The sequence below is a fragment of the Pholcus phalangioides genome, unplaced genomic scaffold (genome assembly GCF_987345545.1).
Source record: "Pholcus phalangioides strain wild (caught in Gottingen) unplaced genomic scaffold, Ppha-v1.0 ptg000003l_1, whole genome shotgun sequence".
Lineage (NCBI taxonomy): Eukaryota > Metazoa > Arthropoda > Arachnida > Araneae > Pholcidae > Pholcus > Pholcus phalangioides.
In genome coordinates this window covers 12,040,565-12,062,352 of record NW_028301596.1, presented here as the reverse complement: position 1 = coordinate 12,062,352, position 21,788 = coordinate 12,040,565, and the positions used below count along the sequence as shown (strand labels likewise).

General features: G+C 35.0%; 2 protein-coding genes across 6 annotated transcripts in view; one reads left to right on the top strand and one right to left on the bottom strand.

Annotated features, from left to right (window-relative positions):
• Window positions 1-4,139, top strand: part of GEFmeso (Guanine nucleotide exchange factor in mesoderm) — a 131,786-nt gene extending 127,647 nt beyond the window's left edge. For all 5 annotated transcript variants that reach the window (XM_089244229.1, XM_089244201.1, XM_089244220.1 and 2 more), the window contains exon 16: window positions 186-4,139. In XM_089244229.1, coding sequence (XP_089100355.1) covers window positions 186-2,561 — 2,376 coding nt within the window. In that variant the 3' untranslated portion in view covers window positions 2,562-4,139. The remainder of the gene's footprint in view (window positions 1-185) is intronic.
• Window positions 4,140-6,459: 2,320 nt separating this feature from the next.
• The window catches only part of Phm (Peptidylglycine-alpha-hydroxylating monooxygenase), a 31,785-nt gene continuing 16,456 nt past the window's right edge, over window positions 6,460-21,788 (bottom strand). Inside the window, exons 4-11 of the mRNA XM_089244173.1 lie at window positions 21,211-21,294; window positions 20,890-20,947; window positions 16,420-16,484; window positions 16,101-16,181; window positions 14,271-14,350; window positions 13,221-13,274; window positions 11,775-11,824; window positions 6,460-7,891 (exon numbers count right to left, since the gene is read on the bottom strand). Coding sequence (XP_089100299.1) covers window positions 7,711-7,891; window positions 11,775-11,824; window positions 13,221-13,274; window positions 14,271-14,350; window positions 16,101-16,181; window positions 16,420-16,484; window positions 20,890-20,947; window positions 21,211-21,294 — 653 coding nt within the window. The 3' untranslated portion in view covers window positions 6,460-7,710. The remainder of the gene's footprint in view (window positions 7,892-11,774; window positions 11,825-13,220; window positions 13,275-14,270; window positions 14,351-16,100; window positions 16,182-16,419; window positions 16,485-20,889; window positions 20,948-21,210; window positions 21,295-21,788) is intronic.

The window sequence follows — 21,788 nt, the reverse complement described above, 5'->3', positions numbered from 1 at the left end:
ATCAGGTGCTTTTTTACATTAAACAAACATAATGTGCCAAAATGTTATGAATTATTTAGGTGCTTTGTATTAATTTACAGATTAAATCTATTTGAAAAAATGTTAGCTGGTGAATTTTGTTTATTGCAAATTTAATTTTATCAATCCATCAAGAGAATTTTTCTAACACACAATTTTCTTTCTAGAATGATGTGAATCAAAACGCAGATCACAGAAATGGTTATTTCAGTGGCAAAAGTGGATTGTCTTTCTTACGAGGAGGCTCGTACAACCTCCTTTTCAGCCGTGATACAAGATTAAGGCACAGTCTTCCAGAACCTAGTCTGTCACAGAGATCAGCCACTAAAGTTAGATCAAGGCCATCATGGAGGACTTGGAACAGCGTACCTGAAGAAACTACTGATACAGAAAACGAAGATGCTGCAGATAGGGAGAGCAATAACAGAAACTATAGATGTAGGTCTTTCGAGAGCGAGTCTATGGAAGAACCCTATGACAGCAGCGGGGAATATGTCACATTTTTCTATGCACACAGCTATGCTACGAGAGATATGCCAGAAATTGCGCAGTTTGGTCCATATTCTGCACAGAGCAGTCCAGACCGATCAAATTACAAGAAAAAGTCTGTCAGCAGTGCAGATAGTGAATGCACAACGGTACCCAACACACCTTCTCCTGTTGAGAATCACAACAGCAAGACATGTAACACCAATTATGCCAAAAAAGATATTCCTATCAAGGATCAGGATTCTGAAAGCTGTAGTTCCAGTTATTCCTGGAAACAGAGTGCTGCTGTGCGTCGGGTGCAGTCGTTCACAGGAATTGCAAAAGCAAAGATGTCTTCCCTACATCACAACATATCTTTCAAACATCATTCCAAACCAGGTTTTGCACACAGACCAAAAAGTGATAAAAATGTGCCTTTGAATGGTGATATAGTTCTTCCATCAGAAAATGAGATATCGAGCCCAACTGCACCCGAAACATGGCTAAAACGTCAAGAGGAGCATCTTGCCAATGCAGAGAAGAAGAGTGGGTCATTGCCTCGGAGTTTCCAAATGGGGTCTGATTCTCTTGATGATGATGAGTCAAAGTCTGATTCATCGAAATCTGAACTGAATAGGACTCGATTAAGAAATGATAACCAAAAGTGCTCTTACGCTGAACAGCGGCCATTCACTATAGCCTCTGATAATCCATCAGAGTCAGCATTTAGTGGTAATGATGCTGGATGTTTTGTTCTCGAATGTTCTCCAGATGGTGATGATGACTATTGTTTATTGGTTCGGAGGGATAATTATGACATAGAGACCACTGGGTGCACAAATACTCCAGCTATCAGCATGGAAAATGTTAACACTATCCACCCAGAGCTGAAGATCTATCATCAAGCTGCTTCAAAGTACTCAACTCTGAAACAAGTATTCAACAGCATGAGTTCTAAAATAGCCAGTTTGAAAGCCGTAGTTTCTCATTCTATGAATCGTGAGCAGGCAGACTCGTCGCCGAATGTGAATTCTGCTGACGATGATGATTCAAAAATAGACATAGGGCGTTGCAACAGCAGAACGAGCATAAAAAGTGAAGGCGATTCAGGGCACAAAGTTCTGACTTCTAGATTAGCTCATTCGGTGGCCAAAGCGTATTCTGCTGTCATGAAGCACAGGATGAGAAAATGTGATATAAAAACTGCAGAGAAAATATTAGATCTCAAAATGAAGAAAAGCAAATCAATGCAGAACTATAAATCGGAGAGTTCTTTGATTGGGGCTCGAATGGCCCATCCTTTGGAATCGGAGTACAGTGTCCCCAAGCATATCATCTCTCCTGATCAATTGAAGCAGTGGAAAAATGATCTCAGGCCTGACAGCTTATTCTCGGAGTATTCGAATGCGACATCATCCAGTGACGGAGACAAAGCAGTGAATGAAGGCACTTTGCTGAAGGCAGATGCTGAGGACAGCGCTTCCGAAGCTAGCGAGTCCTCAGCAGACAGTTATTATGAACGAACTTTCGATGCCATAGAAAATGTTCTAGCTGAAGATATGTTTAGGGATTCTGCCATTTACAGTGATCCAGACGATGCAGACTTTAACACAGAGGAAGTTCCTAAGCTCCCACTCAATCCTCCACCCCAAACTGCAGAAAAAGATTCCACTCCATCACACAAGCTGCAGCGAAATGGCTACCGGATACCACAACAGCTTGAATTGATCTGCAAAAGACCTGTCAATCAAGCTATCCTTGAACGTTTACGCATATTGGAAGAAAATGTCAAAAGCCAAAGAGAGGAACACCCTTATTTAATCTCAAATATTCCCAAAAAAACTGTCGACAAGAAACCAGATTCAGATAAATGGTGTCCCACTGTGCTCAGCCGGGAGTGCGAAGAGAGTGAAACCAGCTCAGAACATTCAGCTTCAACAGTGAACACAGTTGTCATGGAACCCGCTCACAGGCATTTGGCAAGTGAAAATTGTGCTTTGCCTGAAGGACCACCGAGAATCAAAGGTTGGGTGAAGCATGTCGTGGAGAAACTGCAAGGTGATGGAGGTTTTTGAATATTCGAGGGAATTGTTCAATGACAGAAACTCTTAAATGATGCTAAAGTGCCTTTTATTGAAAGAATCTTCCACAAAGTGCCAAAATTCAGAAGATCCGAAAGTTCCCCTTATTCATAAATAAATCCAAAATCACTGCCCGTTTTATGACTCTGAATAAAGAACATTTTTGTTACCACAAAAATTATTAAATATTTTTTGATGTATTATTAATTTATAAGATCTCGTCGAGGAAAATGTAATTTTATTAAAATCATGTGGAAATGTCATACAAGTGACATAACTGGCAAAATGATTAGACTAATCCACTGACCATAGTGTTTGGAAGAAAAATCTATTTTTAACACGGTTTAGGTTCTGTCATTTCCATTTATGTAAATACAATTTGTATTTTGTAACTAAAAATTTTGTTATGAATTTATTCATCGCAATATTTTGCAGTGGAAATTTGAATAAAATGTAAATTATCGAAACCGTCATATTTGATCATTATGCTTATTTATTTACTAAATATTCATTAATGAATGGTAGGAAGTCACAACGGTATTCGATATTATACCTTACTGTGTAGGTGCCTTATAGTCTTTCAATGAAATTTCTGAAGCAGTAGAATTCGTGCCTAGTAGTTAATCAAGAAATCTTTGATCTAATATTGTATAAAAAAGTTCAATTTGGGAAGAGAACGAAAATCGTTCAACTTCTGTATCTGCATATAGAGTAATTATATATGAAAGCTGTGTATTTCAACTTTTAATGACGTTTGGAAAACTCTAATTATGAGATAGTGTCAGGTATAATAGGTTAAGTTCATCGAGTAGTGATTGTCGAGACGTTTAGGAGTTAGCGTTGAATATACCTTTTGGCATTTTTCAAAAATATTCATCACTTCTATCAAATATTCATCAATAATGCTTAAACTAATATCGGATCAACTGGAAATGAAGGAATTGTATATTTTTTATATGTCTTTATGCATTTTTTTAAATGCAAATATACACCCTTTTCCCTCTTGTATAGTATTAGAATTTTTCATAGAATACTACCAGCTGTGCTGGAATTTTGATCATTAGTATTTCTGTATTTTATACAGTTGTGATAACTTATAACAGCTTGAAATTTTTGTAAGTAAAATGTAATAAGCTATTTGTGGAAGTTCGCTTAACCGCTTAACCCAAAGATAACCCCATAATAAATCAAATGATTCAGTGCCATCATTACCCGAGATTGACTAATCGATTAGTATAGGCGAGAGTTGCTAATAAACCCTGATACCGCATTTATTCAAGCTTAGTTATTGAATTTTTACCCCTTGTATATAATGAGCATGATGTGCTGTTGTCAATATGCATATCCAGATGCTTCTTGATGAAGCAGAAAAATAATTTATAACAATGCATAGCTTTTTTTTCATTTTTGTATTATATTTGTAGAAATTGTATATAATATTATACATATACACACACATTATATAGATATAACTTAGAATTTTTCTATAAATGTTTCTAATCAAATTTTATATTCATGTATATGGTTGTAATTAGAGATGCCGCATGAAATGCAATAAAATGTTTTTCCAGATGCTTGAATGTTTTTGTCGTTGATGTAACTTTTTGTTTGGTGATAAGACGTTCAATTGATGTTTTGATGAAGTACACTAAGTCAATTTCATTCAGAATAAATTCAGGGTGTTTCAAAAAGAATCATAACTATTCAGCTTTTAATCAGTTTTGATGGAATAATGTATAGGTGGAAAGAGGGAGGATCACGTTTCATGCAGTTGCCGACAGGTAGCGCTAACACTCTTCCTTCGGCCGTCACTTGTTTTCCAAGATGATGATTGCACAACAGAAATCATTTTGTGTTTAGGACAGATATTTTTTGAAACTTTCATCAAAAAAGTACATAGAGGCTGTTCAAGTATTACGTCATCATCGATGGGGGGAGGGGGTTTGGATAATGCTTACGTCATCAACCACCCTTTATGAAAATATGAGTTAGGATTCAGAGGGGCAGAGCTGATGACGAAATTTTGCTGACAAGGGGGGGGGGGTCAAAAATGGCTAAAAATTTGCTTATGTAATACTTGAACGGCCCCATATTAACTTTTGATTATGATGAGTAGCGAGTGCAGAATGTTGAATAAAAGTTGAACCAACTTTTCTGTGTTCCCTGGGAGAACTTTGGTATTTTGACCAATTTAATTTTTTGGCTGCCCTCTTATTAAACTTAGTGACTATATATATAATCAGGTATAGTAAGTTAGTCTGGGTAATCCGAGGTGAACTGGACTTACCTTAGAGTGTGTTGGATGGGTTCCCCCTACCGTTTTTTGGTCTTAATTTGCCAGTTAATTCTTTATGCAACTGCCAAAAATCATGACAAAGTCTTGATGTCATTGTTTCAAACTATAAATTTAGTAAATGTCCCGTGAAAAAAAATTCTGGCATGGATTGTCCACGAAGACCCCAATCTAGGGATCATGGCCCCTTCAAACCAAAACTATTTGCACACAAAGGTAAAATGAAACTCATTCTTGGAAAAGCACAGTGTGATTTTAAGAAATAATTTTAAAAATTCCAGCATCTCAAAGTTATAACACGAATTAGCGAGAGAGACTATACGATTTGATATGGATGAATACTGTTGAATTGCGTAACTTGCATCAACATATGAATATATTATACAGAAAGCATAAGTACATTGCGGCATCAAGTGGTGCAAATTATAAACATTGTTGGGGTCAACAAAAGCAGTATCAAGTATATCAAAATGGTAAGTACTATTAAGATCAGTAGCGAAGAAGCTGCCTGGTTTTTATTGCATAAACCTTTGTCCACGAACTTCTCTGTAGCAGTTATGGGGTAGGGGGCAACATAACTGTTAAATCCATGGGTATTCTATTCAGCTCAGTGGCATTTTGACGAATTTGCCAATGAGACCCAGGAGCTCCACATCAAACAGGAGGCTTAAAATGAAAGACAAATTTCTGATATCAGAAAATTGATAAGTGCAATATGTCATTCAAAAATTCTCATTTTATATGAGCACATTGGATGTGGTAGCCCAGATCAATAAGATACTCGCATAAAGTACTAAAAGATGCTTAGAGGTGTTTGATACCTGGTTTGTCCTTGTCAGAAACTTTCACCACATGACCACAGAAAAAGATTGCAACTGCAGGGAGTCTCACATTGAGGGGTTAGCGTTCCAAACTTTTGGCAAGTTTAAAAAAGCAAAATTTTGAATGCTGCCATTTGGAATCTGCAATAAATTGTGGGCCCCTGTCTAATTAGCCATTGTGTACAGACAATGACCGTGGTGTGACAAAAATGATCAAATATGAGCACATTTCTGCAAATTTCATGACTGCCTTTTTGGATGTCGATCAATCCCAAAATACTGTATATCTAATATTGTATCTAAAATAAGTGGGGGGTCAATGGCTCAGATCAAGCTTTATGAAGGAATGGTAGACACACACACAGGGCCACAACTAGGGAACAGTAGGTGGATTTTGCGCTACAGACCATACAAGGCCGCCAAATTATGCACATGCGCTGGCTGACAAAGCATCTAGTTATGGCCCTGGGTAGGCATTTTGGAAGAAAACTAACTTTACCATGGGAAACTTAAGAAGAAACACTTCAGAAACTTAATTTTAAGCAGAGGTTTGCAGTCATTGAGTCAAAAGTAAGAGCTGTCACCATAAAAAGACCACTAAGCTAACAACCTACATCAAATGGGCATCAAATTATCCTAAAAGACAAGAAATACGCTGGCAGGATCATATTTGTTACGTATGTTGTAGATCATATATATAGTTACTCATCACTATAGAAGTCATAATGTATTTGGCTATTTTCAATGGAAATTATTTCTTTGACAACACAAACAAGAATTTCCAACCATTGACTGAACATTTTATTTAAAGGAACTCTATATCATTAACAAATAAGCATATATCTTCTTTTAATTTAATTTTTTTGTAACATTTATAAGAGATATTTACACATTGTACACATAAAATAAAATTTTGTACAATATAGGGGTCGATCACAGGGAGAATAAATCACTTTAACCACAAACAATAATGTCTTCTACAAGATAAAAATTCAACAGAACATCATGTGAAAATAGGTGTATGCATCAATATAGCTGAAGAGATTTCCAATCGCGTGCAACTGCAAGGATCCGGCTACTGACATTTTGACGTCCAGAGATTTATGCAGTAATTTGTTTCATTGAGTTTTTCCCCTAGAACACATATTGCTAATTGTATACTAAAAGCTAACACATAAATCTTTTTTTTTTTTGATAAAGATGAGTTAATTGCCTCAGTTCCCATTTTCTTACCAGCCACCCACTCAAAAGAGTTGTCCCAAAGATCGGAAAAATGGTTGTAAGAACTAACTTATTATACTTGCTTATGGTTCGCTATTATATAAATAAGTAAAACGATCCAGTATGCACCAGCATATAATGAGCTTTGTGGAAAAAAAAGACGACTCACATTAGCTAACCAGTAAGCAAGACTATCTTGATAGTATCTTGTCCTCCAAGAAAAGCAATTTACAGAAACCTTTACAAGCTTGTCAAGATATAATTGCAAATGAAAGATTATAATGGGTCCCACCTGGGTGTGTCCATAAGTATGGAACAGCCCTACAAGTAACCATGAAGGATTTTCCTGGGTCTTTACTGTAAAAAATCTGAAGTTATAGAAATAGTATTGGAAGGTTCAGCTGCAGCCTGCTGCCAGTTGAATTGGCAATTTCAATCAGATCACATCATTTAAAATGGCATCCAGGTTACATTAAAACTAATCTATAAAAGGTATGTTTTCCCCACCTGTCTGAAGAATATAGAGAAATGGAAATAAATAAAATGATACATTTCAATGGAAAGATTCACAAGGAATCAAAGTTCGCTCATTTTTTTGGTAAACACATAAAATGACTTGCAATCTTATACAACAGATCTAGGTGGAAAAATATTGGCAAGTACAAGTATAGCATGTGAGAAGAAATTAAGAAATCTCTCTCTCTCCCCATTACATAAAATTACTAGGGGAAATACATGCCAAGATATCTCCATCTAGATGTAAATATAACTGCAGATCTTAGACCACTCTGACTTCTTCCATTCCTATTCAGTTGTCCAGTTTGCTTGCATCGATGTCTATTTCGTCTGGAATGTTTTCAATTCTTTCGTCCCACTTCCAGTAATAATTTGGTGGCCCTTCAGTATAACAATACTTTTTCTTGAGAGGTTTCCCACCATCCACGTAATACATCATGTAAAAATTGCACATTTCGTCTTCAGCAGTTGATCTGCAACATAAATCAGAGGGATAAACATTTAAAAAAACTGATTTTATAGGGGAAGATTTTGATAGTTATATCCTGACTATATCTCAGTAAGAAAATCTATAATCTCAGTAATCTCTACTTGGATCAGTAATGTTCTAAGACCAAGGATGTAAGTCAAAGTAAATTTTTCTACTGATATATTCGTCAAATAATGAAGTTTCAACACTTGACCTTATCAGACCCTGGTGCCACAAATGTATGGGTTGCTTTATCTCGCTGTTGAATTTTTTCTTTTGAGCTCAGGAAGTTAACCCCTGACTTGAAGGATTCTGTAAGTTTTGAGCTAGAAATATGATGAATATGAACTTTAGGGGGTTTTCATTAGAGGGCAGCACTTAAAATTGAATTTTCAGGGTTTTTGTTTTTCAGAAGAAAAATCACACTTTTCCCAGAGGCACTATCACAAAATTTATCAATAAAATTCTGGAAAAAAAATTGTGAGAGAAGATGAATAATATATTCACTGCATCATCTTGGCTGCAAAAAAATTGAGTGCGTGAAGTCTTCACAAAATATATATGTACACACACAGTAAAACCTCAATAAGTCATCACCTCATGTATAAATTTAAAGTAATATAGCATTTATTAAAATATGAATCAAAATTACGATATTATTAAAATTTATAGATTGCAAATGAAAAAATAATGAATTTTTTTTACCTTTTTTTCATCTCAAATTTTACTACAATTTTACTAGCACACTGATTTATACTAGTAATTTTTAATTTATCAACATTCATATAGGTAGGATAATAATTATCAATTATTAAATTTTATGCTGTTACGAAACTTTTCTAAATTTTAGTAATTTATAATTTATTAAAATAACAATAGATTTTAGCTATTCTTCTGGAATCAAAATCACTTCAGAATTTCTTCACCATACTCAAAGCCTAATTTATGGTAATTCATGATCATCCGTTACTAAACTGTTTCCCAAATTTTGCTTATCATTCTTATGTTTGCTATCATGGAAATATACTTCCATTTTACCATATTACAAAATTCATACTTTCCGATACTCTTAATGATGATAAAAAGATTCAGATTTTTAATGGTACACCTTGATCGACAGGTTGAACAACATAATCAGTATTATGTGGTATACATTCTTGATGCACTCCAGCTGAACAATGTTAAAATAGGCATTTTAAGTTATCAAAGAAAGAGTAGAGAAGAGAATTTTCAAAACTTTTGTTTTGAAAATTTGTCAAATAAAACAAAAGCAAAGTCTTTTGAAAATTTCCCAAACTAAAGTTGCTCATACAAAAATCTTAATTTTTTGAATTATCCAAAACATTAGAAATTCGCCACCTGGCAATCGAATGGTTAGGGAGCTAGCCTCTCACTGTGCAGGTTGGGGTTCAAATCCTGGTTTGGGTGTGTGTACCTACTCTTAACAAAATTCCCTGGATGGATCATGCTGATCCCTTGTGAATACCTGGGAATCCCGTTTGAAAAAAAAAATTCGAATTAAACAAGAAATTTTAACATTAAATTAGATAGAAAACTCAAGGGGAGTTCATACAAGTTTGAATTTGATGTAGGGAAAATTTGTAAGTGCGATTTTACACCAGTTGGTGCACAGGATCATACCATTTGGTGATAGGCCAGTGAATTGGTGACAGTTTGAGCAAGACGACTCGTTCTAACAAGAGCGGAAAGACTTGGACAGTGACAAAAGAAGGATCATCTTTCTGATATTGAGTAACTATCACATTCCTTCTCTCTCTCTCTCCCCCCTTTCTTGCTACCTAGCAATGAATTAAATTAAAATGTAAATTTGAATATTGTTAATTGAAAGTGGAATTGGATGTGGAATAAATCAAATCAGCTGTTACAAGAATTAGAACCTGGGTATTTATTTCTTTGTTATAAAGTGTGATTAATTTTAATGATACACCAGCATTGTATCAAATTATGAAAAGTTCGAATTAACCAAATTTTACTGTATTAACAAATTACTCAATTCCTTGAAATTTATAAGATTGACTTTGATAATGATACTGAACTAGTTGATGCATCAGGTGAAAGTGATGAGAAATTTTATGGCTTCTATGATGAATAAAGACATTTTTTTTGTATCTTAAAAAATATCTTTAAGGAAAACATTTTTCCAAATTTTAAGCCTAAAAATCATGGGGTTCTTTAACACACAGGTCAGACAGTGACGCTATTTTTATTTTATCAACAGTGCACTTTGCTTAGTGTGATCACATCAGGACTCTCGTTGTGAAGTGTCGAAGTTTAGATGCCCATTGAAATTTTTATACAGCATAGTTAATTGAGAAATAAGATGGTGAGTAATAAGAGGCTGAAGATTAAGTTCACATTTAAGTTTGGAAACAGACGCAAAGGAGGGCCAACAGTTGTGGATAAAGTGGTACGATTTATTTTATATTGCTTGTCAATATTACTTGAGGTATATGGGTCCCAGATTATGATGTATAGGAGAGTATGGTAAAAAATGTAAGTACATGATGACGGAGGAGTCAGACAATGTGAGTAGAATGCTTAAGGCTGCAGCAAAAATAGAAAGGTTTTGGAGACATTTCTGGTGAATGTAATCAACATGTAGATTCCATCGTAGGATATAAATCGAGTCTAGGGTATTTGAGAGACGAGGTGTAGAAAAGTTATTGATCAATTATGAAAATTCAAGTGGAAGCAATTTATGAAAAACTCTCAGGCAAACAGTTTTTGAAATATTGATAAACATTTGCCACAATGAGCACCAGTCAGAGATGGAAGTCAGATTATGCTGGAGAAGTTCTTGATAGGATTCATAATTTATGGCGCAGTAAATTGCACAATCAACACAAAAACTCTAATAGTGTAATTAAGGGTTTCTGGGAGATCGTTAATGTATATCAAGAATACTAGTGGGGAAAGGACAGATCCCGGAGGTGTACCAGAATTTATGGGGGGGGGGCGGGCTGATGGGGAGTTATGATCTTTGAAATAATGATGTTGATGAGGCAAGGAAATAAATCCCAGCTTGTGCATGTAACCCCACTGTTTTACTCAGTTTATTTTGCATTTGTAACTTTTAATAAAAGATTTTATTTAATAAAATATCTGAATTGCTTCGAATAGGTACATAAGTATATTTCAAATGTATATATATATATATATATCGAAATTTTGCGAGACTTAATACATATACAAATACAAATACAACGCCACAACAGGCAAAATGCCCAACGAGGTGGCTGATAAAAAGATGCCCATAAAAATATGGATGTCATATGTTTCAAAAATACAGCAACCCCATTAAAAATGCAATTAACACAAATTATAAACAATATATACACATGATAAAATATTATACAATGCCCATAAAGAATACTTATGGTCTTATTCTAAGAATGGATAGCTTCTCGATTTACCCCAACATGTTTATCGTATTTCTTTTTAAACGTGTCAATTGTGTTACAATTTACTACCTCCGGGGGTAAGCTATTCCATTTATTAACAACCCTATTAGAGAAAAATTCCCTGCGACACCATAACCTTGCATTGTCCCTCACCAATCGATACTGGTGTCCCCTTGTAAAAGCGGTTGATTGGCGGTGTACTAAAAGTTCATGGTCCCTCCTATCCATCCCATTGAAAATTTTGAACACTTCGATCATATCTCCTCGACACCTCGTGTCGAGGAGAGAGGTGTAAGGAGAGATTTATTTCACAAAATTACAAAACTCATTATTTATTTATTTTATTTCACATGAATTGCAAAATCCTTGTTATATTACTTGTTTGTGGGGAGGGAGGGGCAAAGAAAAATCATGATATAACTAATGAAAGATATTTAATTGAAATTGAAACATTGTCTAGCTTACCCAATATAGGTATCTCTGTTGCGGAAGTTATGCATGGTGCATCGAGCGGCCTGGAAATAAAGTTTTTGAGCAATGTCAGTTTTTCTCATTTATGTTTTGTACGTATAATATAAAGTTTGTTTGCTATACGGTATAACTTTCCCAATATGAAAAAGTTCTCTCTCCTATTTGGAGTAACAACATTTTTTTGATACGAGTCAATATCTCCATAGAAGTTATTAAGAGGTTTTGAAACTAATAAATCATTTATTGTGGAAATTTGCTTCTTTCGCATAAATCTAAAGGCTGCTATGTACTACTTTGGCACGATGTGGTCCCATCTCACGTCAGAGTAGCAACCTTAAGAATCAATTTTCACACTTTTGGTGTCATTTCTTTGGTTCTCGCATGCACCATCTCAGCCCACACACACAGTTTTGAATGTTGTAACAGGCTTGACAAGCGCCAGGTCACCATAATGCCTAGAAAATTGGTACTGGCACCTAAAATTTTCTATATGTGATGGCTGAATTAGAGTCCAAGAACAACAGAACATTTTCTGATTTCATGACAGTGTGTCTTCCAAAATGGGAATGGGTATTAAGTCTTGGAATGGTCGAAAAAGCCTTTTAGTTTTTTTAAGATAGTTTTTCTTTAGAAAAAACTAGGCTTGGCTCCTAAGAAATCGGGCTCGTGCCTAATTTTTTTTCCTATTTGTCAAAAGCCCTGATATTATACACATGTAAAACTCACATTGATTGTTTCGAACAGCAGGTTCAACATTTTTATAACGTTCAATAAGAATTTTCAAGGTCTTTATTGAAACCCAGCAACAAACCTGGAAGTACTAGTTTTTCTTAATGTTTTTACTTGAAGCAACATAGCTAACTTAAAACAAACACTGTTCAAAGTGTTTTGTTTTGATAAATTGCAGCTTTGAGTAGTACGAGTAACAAATTTTAAATATTTTACTGATTCCTTCATTAAGTCTGAAACTAAAAGTAATCGACTAAATATTACTCTTCCTAAGTGTTGCAGGTGCATCTTCAGATAAATGGTATTAATTTGCTTGTTAATCTCTAAGTTACATGGAAAATATAACACTGGGTTCAGATATAGGGGCCGTTTAAGTATTACGTAAGCAAATTTTTAGCCATTTTTGACCCCCCCCCCCACTTGTCAACAAAATTTCGTCATCAGCTCTGCCCCTCTGCATCCTAACTCATATTTTCATAAAGGGTGGTTGCTGACGTAAGCATTATCCAAACCCCCCCCCCCCCCATCATAAAAAGTCAGCAAATCGGAAACCCCCTCCCCCCCCCCCCCGCATCGATGATGACGTAATACTTGAACGGCCCCATAACCATAGTGTGCTCAAAACTATATGGTTTATCACCATAAAACAATTCATCAATGCTTCAACCCCCACACCCCTAAAACAGTATGTCAAAGTTAATTTAGACTTACCATAACATCTCCTTCATGGATAACTAAATTTTTATTTTCTACAGGGTAAAACATCTGGAAATTAAAAAAAAACAAAAGAGAAAAATAAGAAAAGCATCTACAATACAAATTACGATTTTATGTTCTGAGTAACAGTCTCCATAACATTTAGAATATATTTTTTGTCAGTAACGTATATCTCAGTGTATTTAATCCTGCTTATGACAATGAGCCCCCATTTACATGGGAAATAAAAAAGCCAGCATTTTGGAGGCAATAGGGGAAAAATAACACCTATTCATTTATGAGAAAAGAGGTATGAACTCCCATTAATTCACCCCAATTTTCATTCTCCCTTTTTTCCTTATGGGAGAAAAAGCTGTAATATTCCAGATTTGCACCCTCTTTTATCCACACCACCTATATCTTAGCTATAGATGGTGTTTCTTTCATCCTGCAATCTTGTCCATGTAAACGAGGCTATACAGATGATGAGCAGCTTTAAACTTTGCGCTATTTTTCAGGCACGTGTTGAACTTGTTTAGACCTGTGCTACTGTAAGAGAGAATTCTGTGTTTTAATACCATTTTATGCAGTTGTTTAAAATAGATTTCGGTGAAAAACAAGTCATTTCTGGTATTTTTTTTGAAAAAAGGTACTTCATGGGAAGTTAATAGTTTTTTCTCCCATCATTTGCTAATAGAAACTGCTGAGTTATCTGCAGCATCTGTCCATGAGCAGTGAATTTCAAAAGCCCATTCGCAAATCACTGCTGAAATGGTCTAAGCAGGCTATATAGGCCGGAAACTGCTTCTTCCAAGGCCTAATATGTGTAGAGAACATTAAATCAATATAAACACTGATTTCAATTAGTGCAGAGATCTTCTCTGAGTAATTATCATCAAATTTGAAGTTAATTTACAAACCTAAGTTAGTGCTAGAATTATCAAGTAATGGAGATAAAGTATGTAACTCTTTCTATTTGCTAATGAATTAGTAAAAATATAAATGATAATTCAAAAATAATACATTAAGGAAAAAATATAGCACTCTTCTTTTACTATTTTTTACCTGAGGTTCCTGAGGACTATGTTTGCCGACAAGAGTCCATTTCCCATTTCTGTCAATGAAATAACCGGAAATAACTTGACCTGTAAAAAAAACACCACATGTCTTTTAATCATACAATACAGGGTAGCAAGGAGTCCTGGACATATTTTAGCAAATCAAGTAATGGACGTGAAAAGGTATGGTTTGCATTAAAACATTTATCATGGTCTAGAGTTTTTTTTTTGATAAAATTTAAAAAGTTCAAATTTCACTCGCAGGTGACGCTGTAAAACAAAAACTCAATGATATTGAGTGTTTTGTTTAACTCTCAACATACAGTCAAATCCCGTTATAATGAACTCCAAGAGACTGGAGAAATCACTTCCTTATCATAAAATTTTGTTATAAAGGAATTTCAAGTTTTTGCTTTGTTTTTATGTAAACTTATCTAGGGAATTAAAGAAGTGTTTGTTGAAACAAGATTTTCACTGTAATGTTATTCGTCAAGGTGGGATTCGACTGTATATAAAGCTGATTGTCTGTGTGTCTGTTCTCTTTACAAATCTACAATTTTAGATTGATCATCGCCAAATTTTGCATATATACAAACAGGACCCAACTTGAATGATAGGCTACTCTAAAAGTTTTAGAGATGAGCAAAAAAAACTATCATGCAACAATAAATCCTCGGCCTTGACTTTTAAAATGTTTACTTTTGTTGCCATGGTTCCCTAACAATATGTCTCAGACATGTTTATTCCTTTTTTTTTTATTTATTTATGAACAATGCTCCCAGTATATTGAGAAAACCCAGGGAGAGCTGGGTATACTAGCCACAGAGTATTACCAGTGTGGGATATTTGTTTTATTAAACTACTTTACATAATTATACAATAATAAAATATAAATGGCGATATTCTTGTTCTTGGAGACCGGGATCAGGTAGCCATTCTCGTCATTGACAATCTATGTTCTCCCCAGGTGTTGCCATCACCTGCCCAGTAATAATGTTCTTTTCCGGTGTTTCCAGATACCTTACAACCAGCAGCTAGTAATACAGCACAAACAGTGTATAATTAATGTGTTTGACATTTTGCTTTACATCAAACTATCACATTTCAAAATGAGCGCCCTTTTCTAGCTCAAGCTACATCTAAAAGGATGTTTATATTGAAATGTGACAGTTTTATGTTATGCAAATTGTCACAAGCATTAATTATGAATTGTTTGTGCTGCATTTTATATATTATGTCAAGTTTTTTGTTTTACAGTGTTACTAGAGAATAAAATTTGGATGTTTTTTAAATTTTCAAAAATAAAACCCTATGAACCTCCATGATAAGTATTTTAGTGCAAACCGCGCACACTTTTTTAAAAAGTACAATTACCTGGATTCGAAGCAAAGATCAATTTTGGGGAGAAAACTCACATTTGTCTGTAGGTGAATCAAACCACAAACCTCTCCAGGTGAGTGCTCTACCATTAAACTACTAAGTTGAAATTTTCTTCCCTTGTATTCTCTCATTTGTAGCTTAACGGTAGAACATTTGCCCAGACATTCAGAGGTTAGTGGTTCTATTCCCCCATAAAGGAATGATGGAAATTCATCAAGCAAAAATGAATTTCCTTCCCGAAATTCATCTTCGCTTGGAATTCAGGCAATTGTACTTTGTTTCTCTACTGGAGAGGTTCATTGTATCATTACACATCTATTTATGTCAACTGGTTAATTTGTTATTAATTTTTAAAATGTGTCCAGGATTTTCTCGTCCACCCTGTATATTTATTGCATTAAAAATATAACTTATATAAGTGAGTAATGAACATAAAAAAAGAAAATATTTTACTTACCTAAAGCATGAGCGTGCGTGCGGAATGCAAATGGGTGAATAGCCATAGGTTCATCAATCGTGCAAGCTGCTTCCATGTGCGCTTGAAATAAAAAGAAGAAATCATTGCTTAATTTTCAGTCATTTATGTGTGATGAAAGTTCATTAATTATGTGATGTTACTGGGGGTTTAGCATTTTAAAAACTATCGTCAATTGTTTAATGACGAGAACATATCACCAGTAATTCTTTTCTAAAATTTCCGCAATAAACTTTACTCAGAGTTACACATCACACCTCAGAAAGGACTAATTATAAATGTATGGTTTGCTGATTCTTACCTGTTTTTTTAGCAGGTATGTAGCCACCAGTGCTTAGAAGTAATACACCAGCATTCTTTGTCACCCTATCAGCATAAAATATGTATAGTTAGTACACCCAAGCAGCAGAAACGAGAAATTTTTACATGCTATCAGATCGAAGAATATTTTGTTATCTCCAGCAAAAATAGAGTCACAAGATAATGATATTGCATATCTAAGTATTATCAAACTTATTTTCTTTGGTATACAGTCGCAACCTGCTATAAAAAATCTTCAAGGGACAGAAAATTTGGTTTGCACATCTAATCTAATAAGCGACTATCAAATTAGATGGAACCAGGGTTGCAACTAGGGGAAGAGAGCAGTCTCAGGTCTGGTGCTAAACCAGAGGGGGCATTGAATTCTTTCTGCAATCACTTCTTCAACATTATACAGGGGCATTAAGGTTCGAGCTAGCCCCAGCTGATTAAGTATCTAGATGTGGCCCTGGATAGAACTACTATTCTTAATTGGCATTATTCCACTAGTGCCTGTGAAGCTGAAAAACGACAAAAAAACCAACTTCAGCCAACCAGCACTGTGCTACCAGTGAGACTTGAACCCATGTTCTCAGGATGCAAATGTTTCATAATGCCTACATGACCGCACAGCGTGGCTATCATCGATGATAAAAATATTCTCCACAAAGTCCTGGAAAAAATTCTGTAACTTACTCTGAGTATTTAATTTCAGGCAGTGCTAGAATTGAAGAAAGGGAAATTTCCTTTTAAATTCAAAACACAATGCAAAAAATCTTGTTATAGAGCTTTGGAATTTTACAGTGACAGGAAGCAGTGGCAAAACCAAACCTCTTCTCCTGAAAAAAATCCCTGTGAGTTTTGGCCAAGGGTTTCCAACATAAAGTTTCTCACATAACCCTTGATGATAGAGGCTGTGCTACAGAACAAAATTTTTTGAATATTATAGTACAAAAAGTGCCCCTACTGCCGTCTCAACAACATCATAGCTCCAGAGCACAATGAAAGAGGGCTTAGGCACCACCTCTTAATTTGCATATTTATTGTCAAATTATTTTGCCAGATTTCATCGTGGAAGCTCCCATTCACCTGAAGTTCCTGCATGGCCCCCCACAAGGGCACATTTTTTATATGAATTTTTTATATGGACATGGGTCTAGCTAGGCTCCTGCCCAGGGGACCCGAAACTATGCTCATCACGATTTTCTTTGTTTTTCCCACTACAAATTCCTAATAGAGGCAACCATGAAGAGTCTGACCTAGGGGCCCTATTACGGGATGTGGGGCCTCTCCATACCTGGTCTAACTCATGGTTGGGATTCACGAGGTTAGAGCCTATCGGGAGGCATATTCATGGATAAAGCTTTGATTATGACAATCAAGAGAAGAAAATCACCCGTACAAGAACTCTGAAATATGACTAATTGAAATGATCAAAATGCTAATCATTGAACCATAGAGCGTTTATCTGAGTTGTCAGTGAACATCTCCTGAGTACAAAATCAAGCATCTATTCTCAACATTACCCCCCCCCCCCCACAAGGGTAAGCTGGCAGAGTTCTAGCATGGGATCCTGGGACAAACCTTTTTTTTATACTATAAATTCACTAAAGAGGAAGCGGCACCACAGATCTCATTCTTGGGGTGGGGGGCCAGCTCCAGGATGAAGGAGACACGATGAGCACTAAGATGCTAGCGGGAAAAGTTTTATTCTTACACAAAATGTGAATTTTTTTTTCTCCAGATAGGGTGCACATTGTCTTTTATTTCACTCGCACAGACCTGTTTCCCTACCTGCTTGGATGTGCGGATTACAATATAACATGCTTATACAATATGGGGAATTTTTTTTTGTCGCAGCGAAAAACTGCACATGGAAGCATTCTCAGTTTCTAAATGTGAATATTTTGCAAACTAATTAATCATGAAAAAAGGGTGCCTTTCTTTGTTACCTACTTTTTTCCCCCATAATGAATAAACGGATAAAAATAAAATTTTTATTAGCAAAAAATATACCTTCTAGAAAAATAATGAAAACAATCATACAAAGTACAATATTAATTATGTTACATGTGAGAAACATCAACGAACTGGAACACCTTCCGCCATCTATCAAATGAAGCTGTTATTATTCTTTAATTGAAATTAGTGACCAGTTCTTGATTAATTTGTTGTATGAAAGAAATCAATATGATATGATATCAGTTAATATTTTATAAGTAACAATATCAGTTAAATTATCCAGTTTGCTTCAATATTTTAATAGTTGTTATATGTGTGTGGTAAAACTGCATGAGTACAACTCCTCACCTGGATTAGCTGTCCTTGGCTTTTTGTTATTGTTATACAATTGGGTCAAGGGTGGCTAAAGTTTGCAGGTTATACTAATGTTGTTTTACCCCACATACATAACAGCTGTTAAAATTTTGACATGAATTCAATAATCTGATTGATATTATTGCTTATATATTAACTAATGATCATATCATACTGAGTTTTGCATACTACACATTAATCAAAAACCGTTTGCTAATTTCAATTAAAGAATAATTACAGTTTCATCTGATAGGTGGCGGAAGGTGTTTCAGTTCATTGATATTTCTCATATGTAATATAATTAATACTGTACTATGATTGATTGTTCTTAACATTTTCTAGAAGGCATATTTTTCCAAAAAAAATTTTACTTTTATACGTTTATGGACAAAAGTAACAAAGAAAGGTGAATAAGTGGTGAATAAGTTTGCAATGTATGGAGGTTTAGAAACTGAGAATGCTTCAGTGTAGTTTTTTGCTGCATAGAAAAAAAATTCCCAGAACTGTATAAGCATGTTACTTTGTCATTCCAAACTAGTATTGATTGTTGTGGTCCTACCCCTTGGGGTAAAAGGCTTATATCCCTCATGGGATAGAGCCTGGGCCACGACTGGACTTACAGAACTGGTATTGAAATTCTATGTGCAGAGAAACAGCGCCTTGTTTTCCAACCAAAACAGTACTGCTTTAAAAATATGCATAATTTTTATAACAGTGCTTTTTAATGGGGATTGTTTGTTTATTATCTGGCATTGAGCGTTGTTTCACCCATTTCGGTTTTTTTTTCTTAATTGAAGAAGGAAGATATCACCTGATTCTTTAATATACTCCAGGGCCATCTTAATGCATGGGCCTGCCAAGCACAACCTGGAGGACCTGCTCAGGTGCACTCCACCATAACAGGGCTAATTGCTATGATAAATAGCAGGTGTTAATGGAGCAAATGTCTTATTTTTCCGCATGGAAATTTGAGCAACTGACAAAAGGTGACAAAATTTTAGGACCCGCTGATGAAAACTTTGCCCAGCTCCCCCTTCTAAGGCTGACTTATAGTTTTATTGCATATGGGCTAACAAATTTTGTCACCATTCACAGTCTAATTTTCTTGATTACTCATTGCTCTAAATTAGTTAGCCTAGACTATAGCCCCCTTAAGCTCCTTCCCCCTCCCCCCAACACTGTAAATATGCCTCTGTGTTCAAGCCACTTTTTTGGTCGTTCAAATGCTTTCGTATTCTATATGTCAATGTTTTCATCCCCTGGCTCACCAGGTCATCCTTTTTGTCACTCACATACTTGCACAAATTATTCTGTTCACTTGCATGCTTGCACAAGTTACAGGTTAGCCATGCAAAAGTGGACTGGGTTTTTTTGTACAACTCTATTGCCTTAAAATTCAAAACAGAGAACAGTGTTAGCCTAGTTGTGAGTAGGCTATTAGTAACAAGAAAGTTTTCTTCGAAAGCTCTCTGGGTTCTGGGATTTTTAACGGTTCTGTGGTATTTGCTCACGTGAAACACAGGGTTCTGCGAAACACTATTTGGAAACCTGTGGTTCAGGCATGATTAAAATGCATTGAACCCAAAGTTTTGAGTGCCCAATTAAATAAAATCTTTCAAAAGTGCTTGGCATGCCATTCAGAAACATAGCAAAAGGATCATCAGAGAATAAAAAAGTGGCCACTGGAAATGCAAAAATTATTTTTCGGAAAAAAAGACAATAATTTACTTATAATATTCTGACTGACAATAATATACTAAGTCATTATTATAAGTCAGTAACAGTAATTTATGGTAAGTAGGAGTAACTACATCTCTGAAGAAAATACCTATGGATTTAAATTTTCGGTAATAATATGACTAATTGAGTGAAAATGCCTAAAATATGACTTGTCATCAAAATTCGAGCCCTAGCCATAACAATATCCAAACGATAAATAACATTATCCATGATTCTAATAAGTGGAGTCTACGTTATTATTCAAATGGGCTTTTTCAACTATAAATTCCAGTGATTTCGATAATCTGGCACACCCTGGTGTGTGTCGGATTAACGAGAGTCTACTATAATTACAACTGAAAATATCTAAATTATTTGTTAATAAATCTGTAAATAAAACTTAGTTGATAATCAGAGTAAATAAGAATTCAAATACTTTTGAGTCCAGCTTGGAAGGGTGCTCAAAATTATTCCTGAGTCATCAGTTCCTCCACCTGTACACACACATAACAAAAAAACAAGTGTATATTAATCACAGAAAATCATACGTCTTGAATTGTGAATCAAAGAGAAAAAATAGTCTTCACTAATAAAGTTCTCAATTCATTGGAACCTTCAGTAGGATATAAATTTCAATCATGATCCATCAATCAAAATGTTTATATAAACAGTGAAGCAAATAATATTGTCATAAAAATAATGATAAAAAAATCAGGGATAAGTGATCATCAGAGCTGGAATTATCTGAATAACTTACTTAAAAATTTATCAACATTTGCATAGTGAACTTGAAGGACTAAGTAATTTATTTCTGTGCCTTTTCCAATTTTGAAACCAACACCTAAATGTGGAAAAATAGGCTATATTTAATGAGTCAGAATTTTCACATTTTCAGTACTTTTATTGCTATAAATTGTTAGAATTTTTACTTATCCAAGGATGATGTCACTCTCCACTTTCAATATGAAGGTTTTTAACAGCTGGTTGATGCAAAGATGAATTTTGGGAAAGAAAGGAAATTCAACTGCCCTTGCGTGGAATTTAACAAATTGATCGCATCAACCAGCTGTCAAAAAACCTTCGTATGGAAAGTGGATAGTGACACCATCCTTGGATAAGTAGCCATCTGGTCAGGGCTGGATTAAAACATTTGAAGGCCCTAAGCACTTGAATGATTTGACGTCCCTAAAAGTATATATTACTCGATTTCGAATCTATAAAGGGAAAAAAAACATGAAATGAAATTTCATATATTTCAGAAGTAACTAATTAATCTAAGGCAGAATTATGATTTGAATATTTTTAATCACGGACATAGAAAAAAAAGAGGGAAGG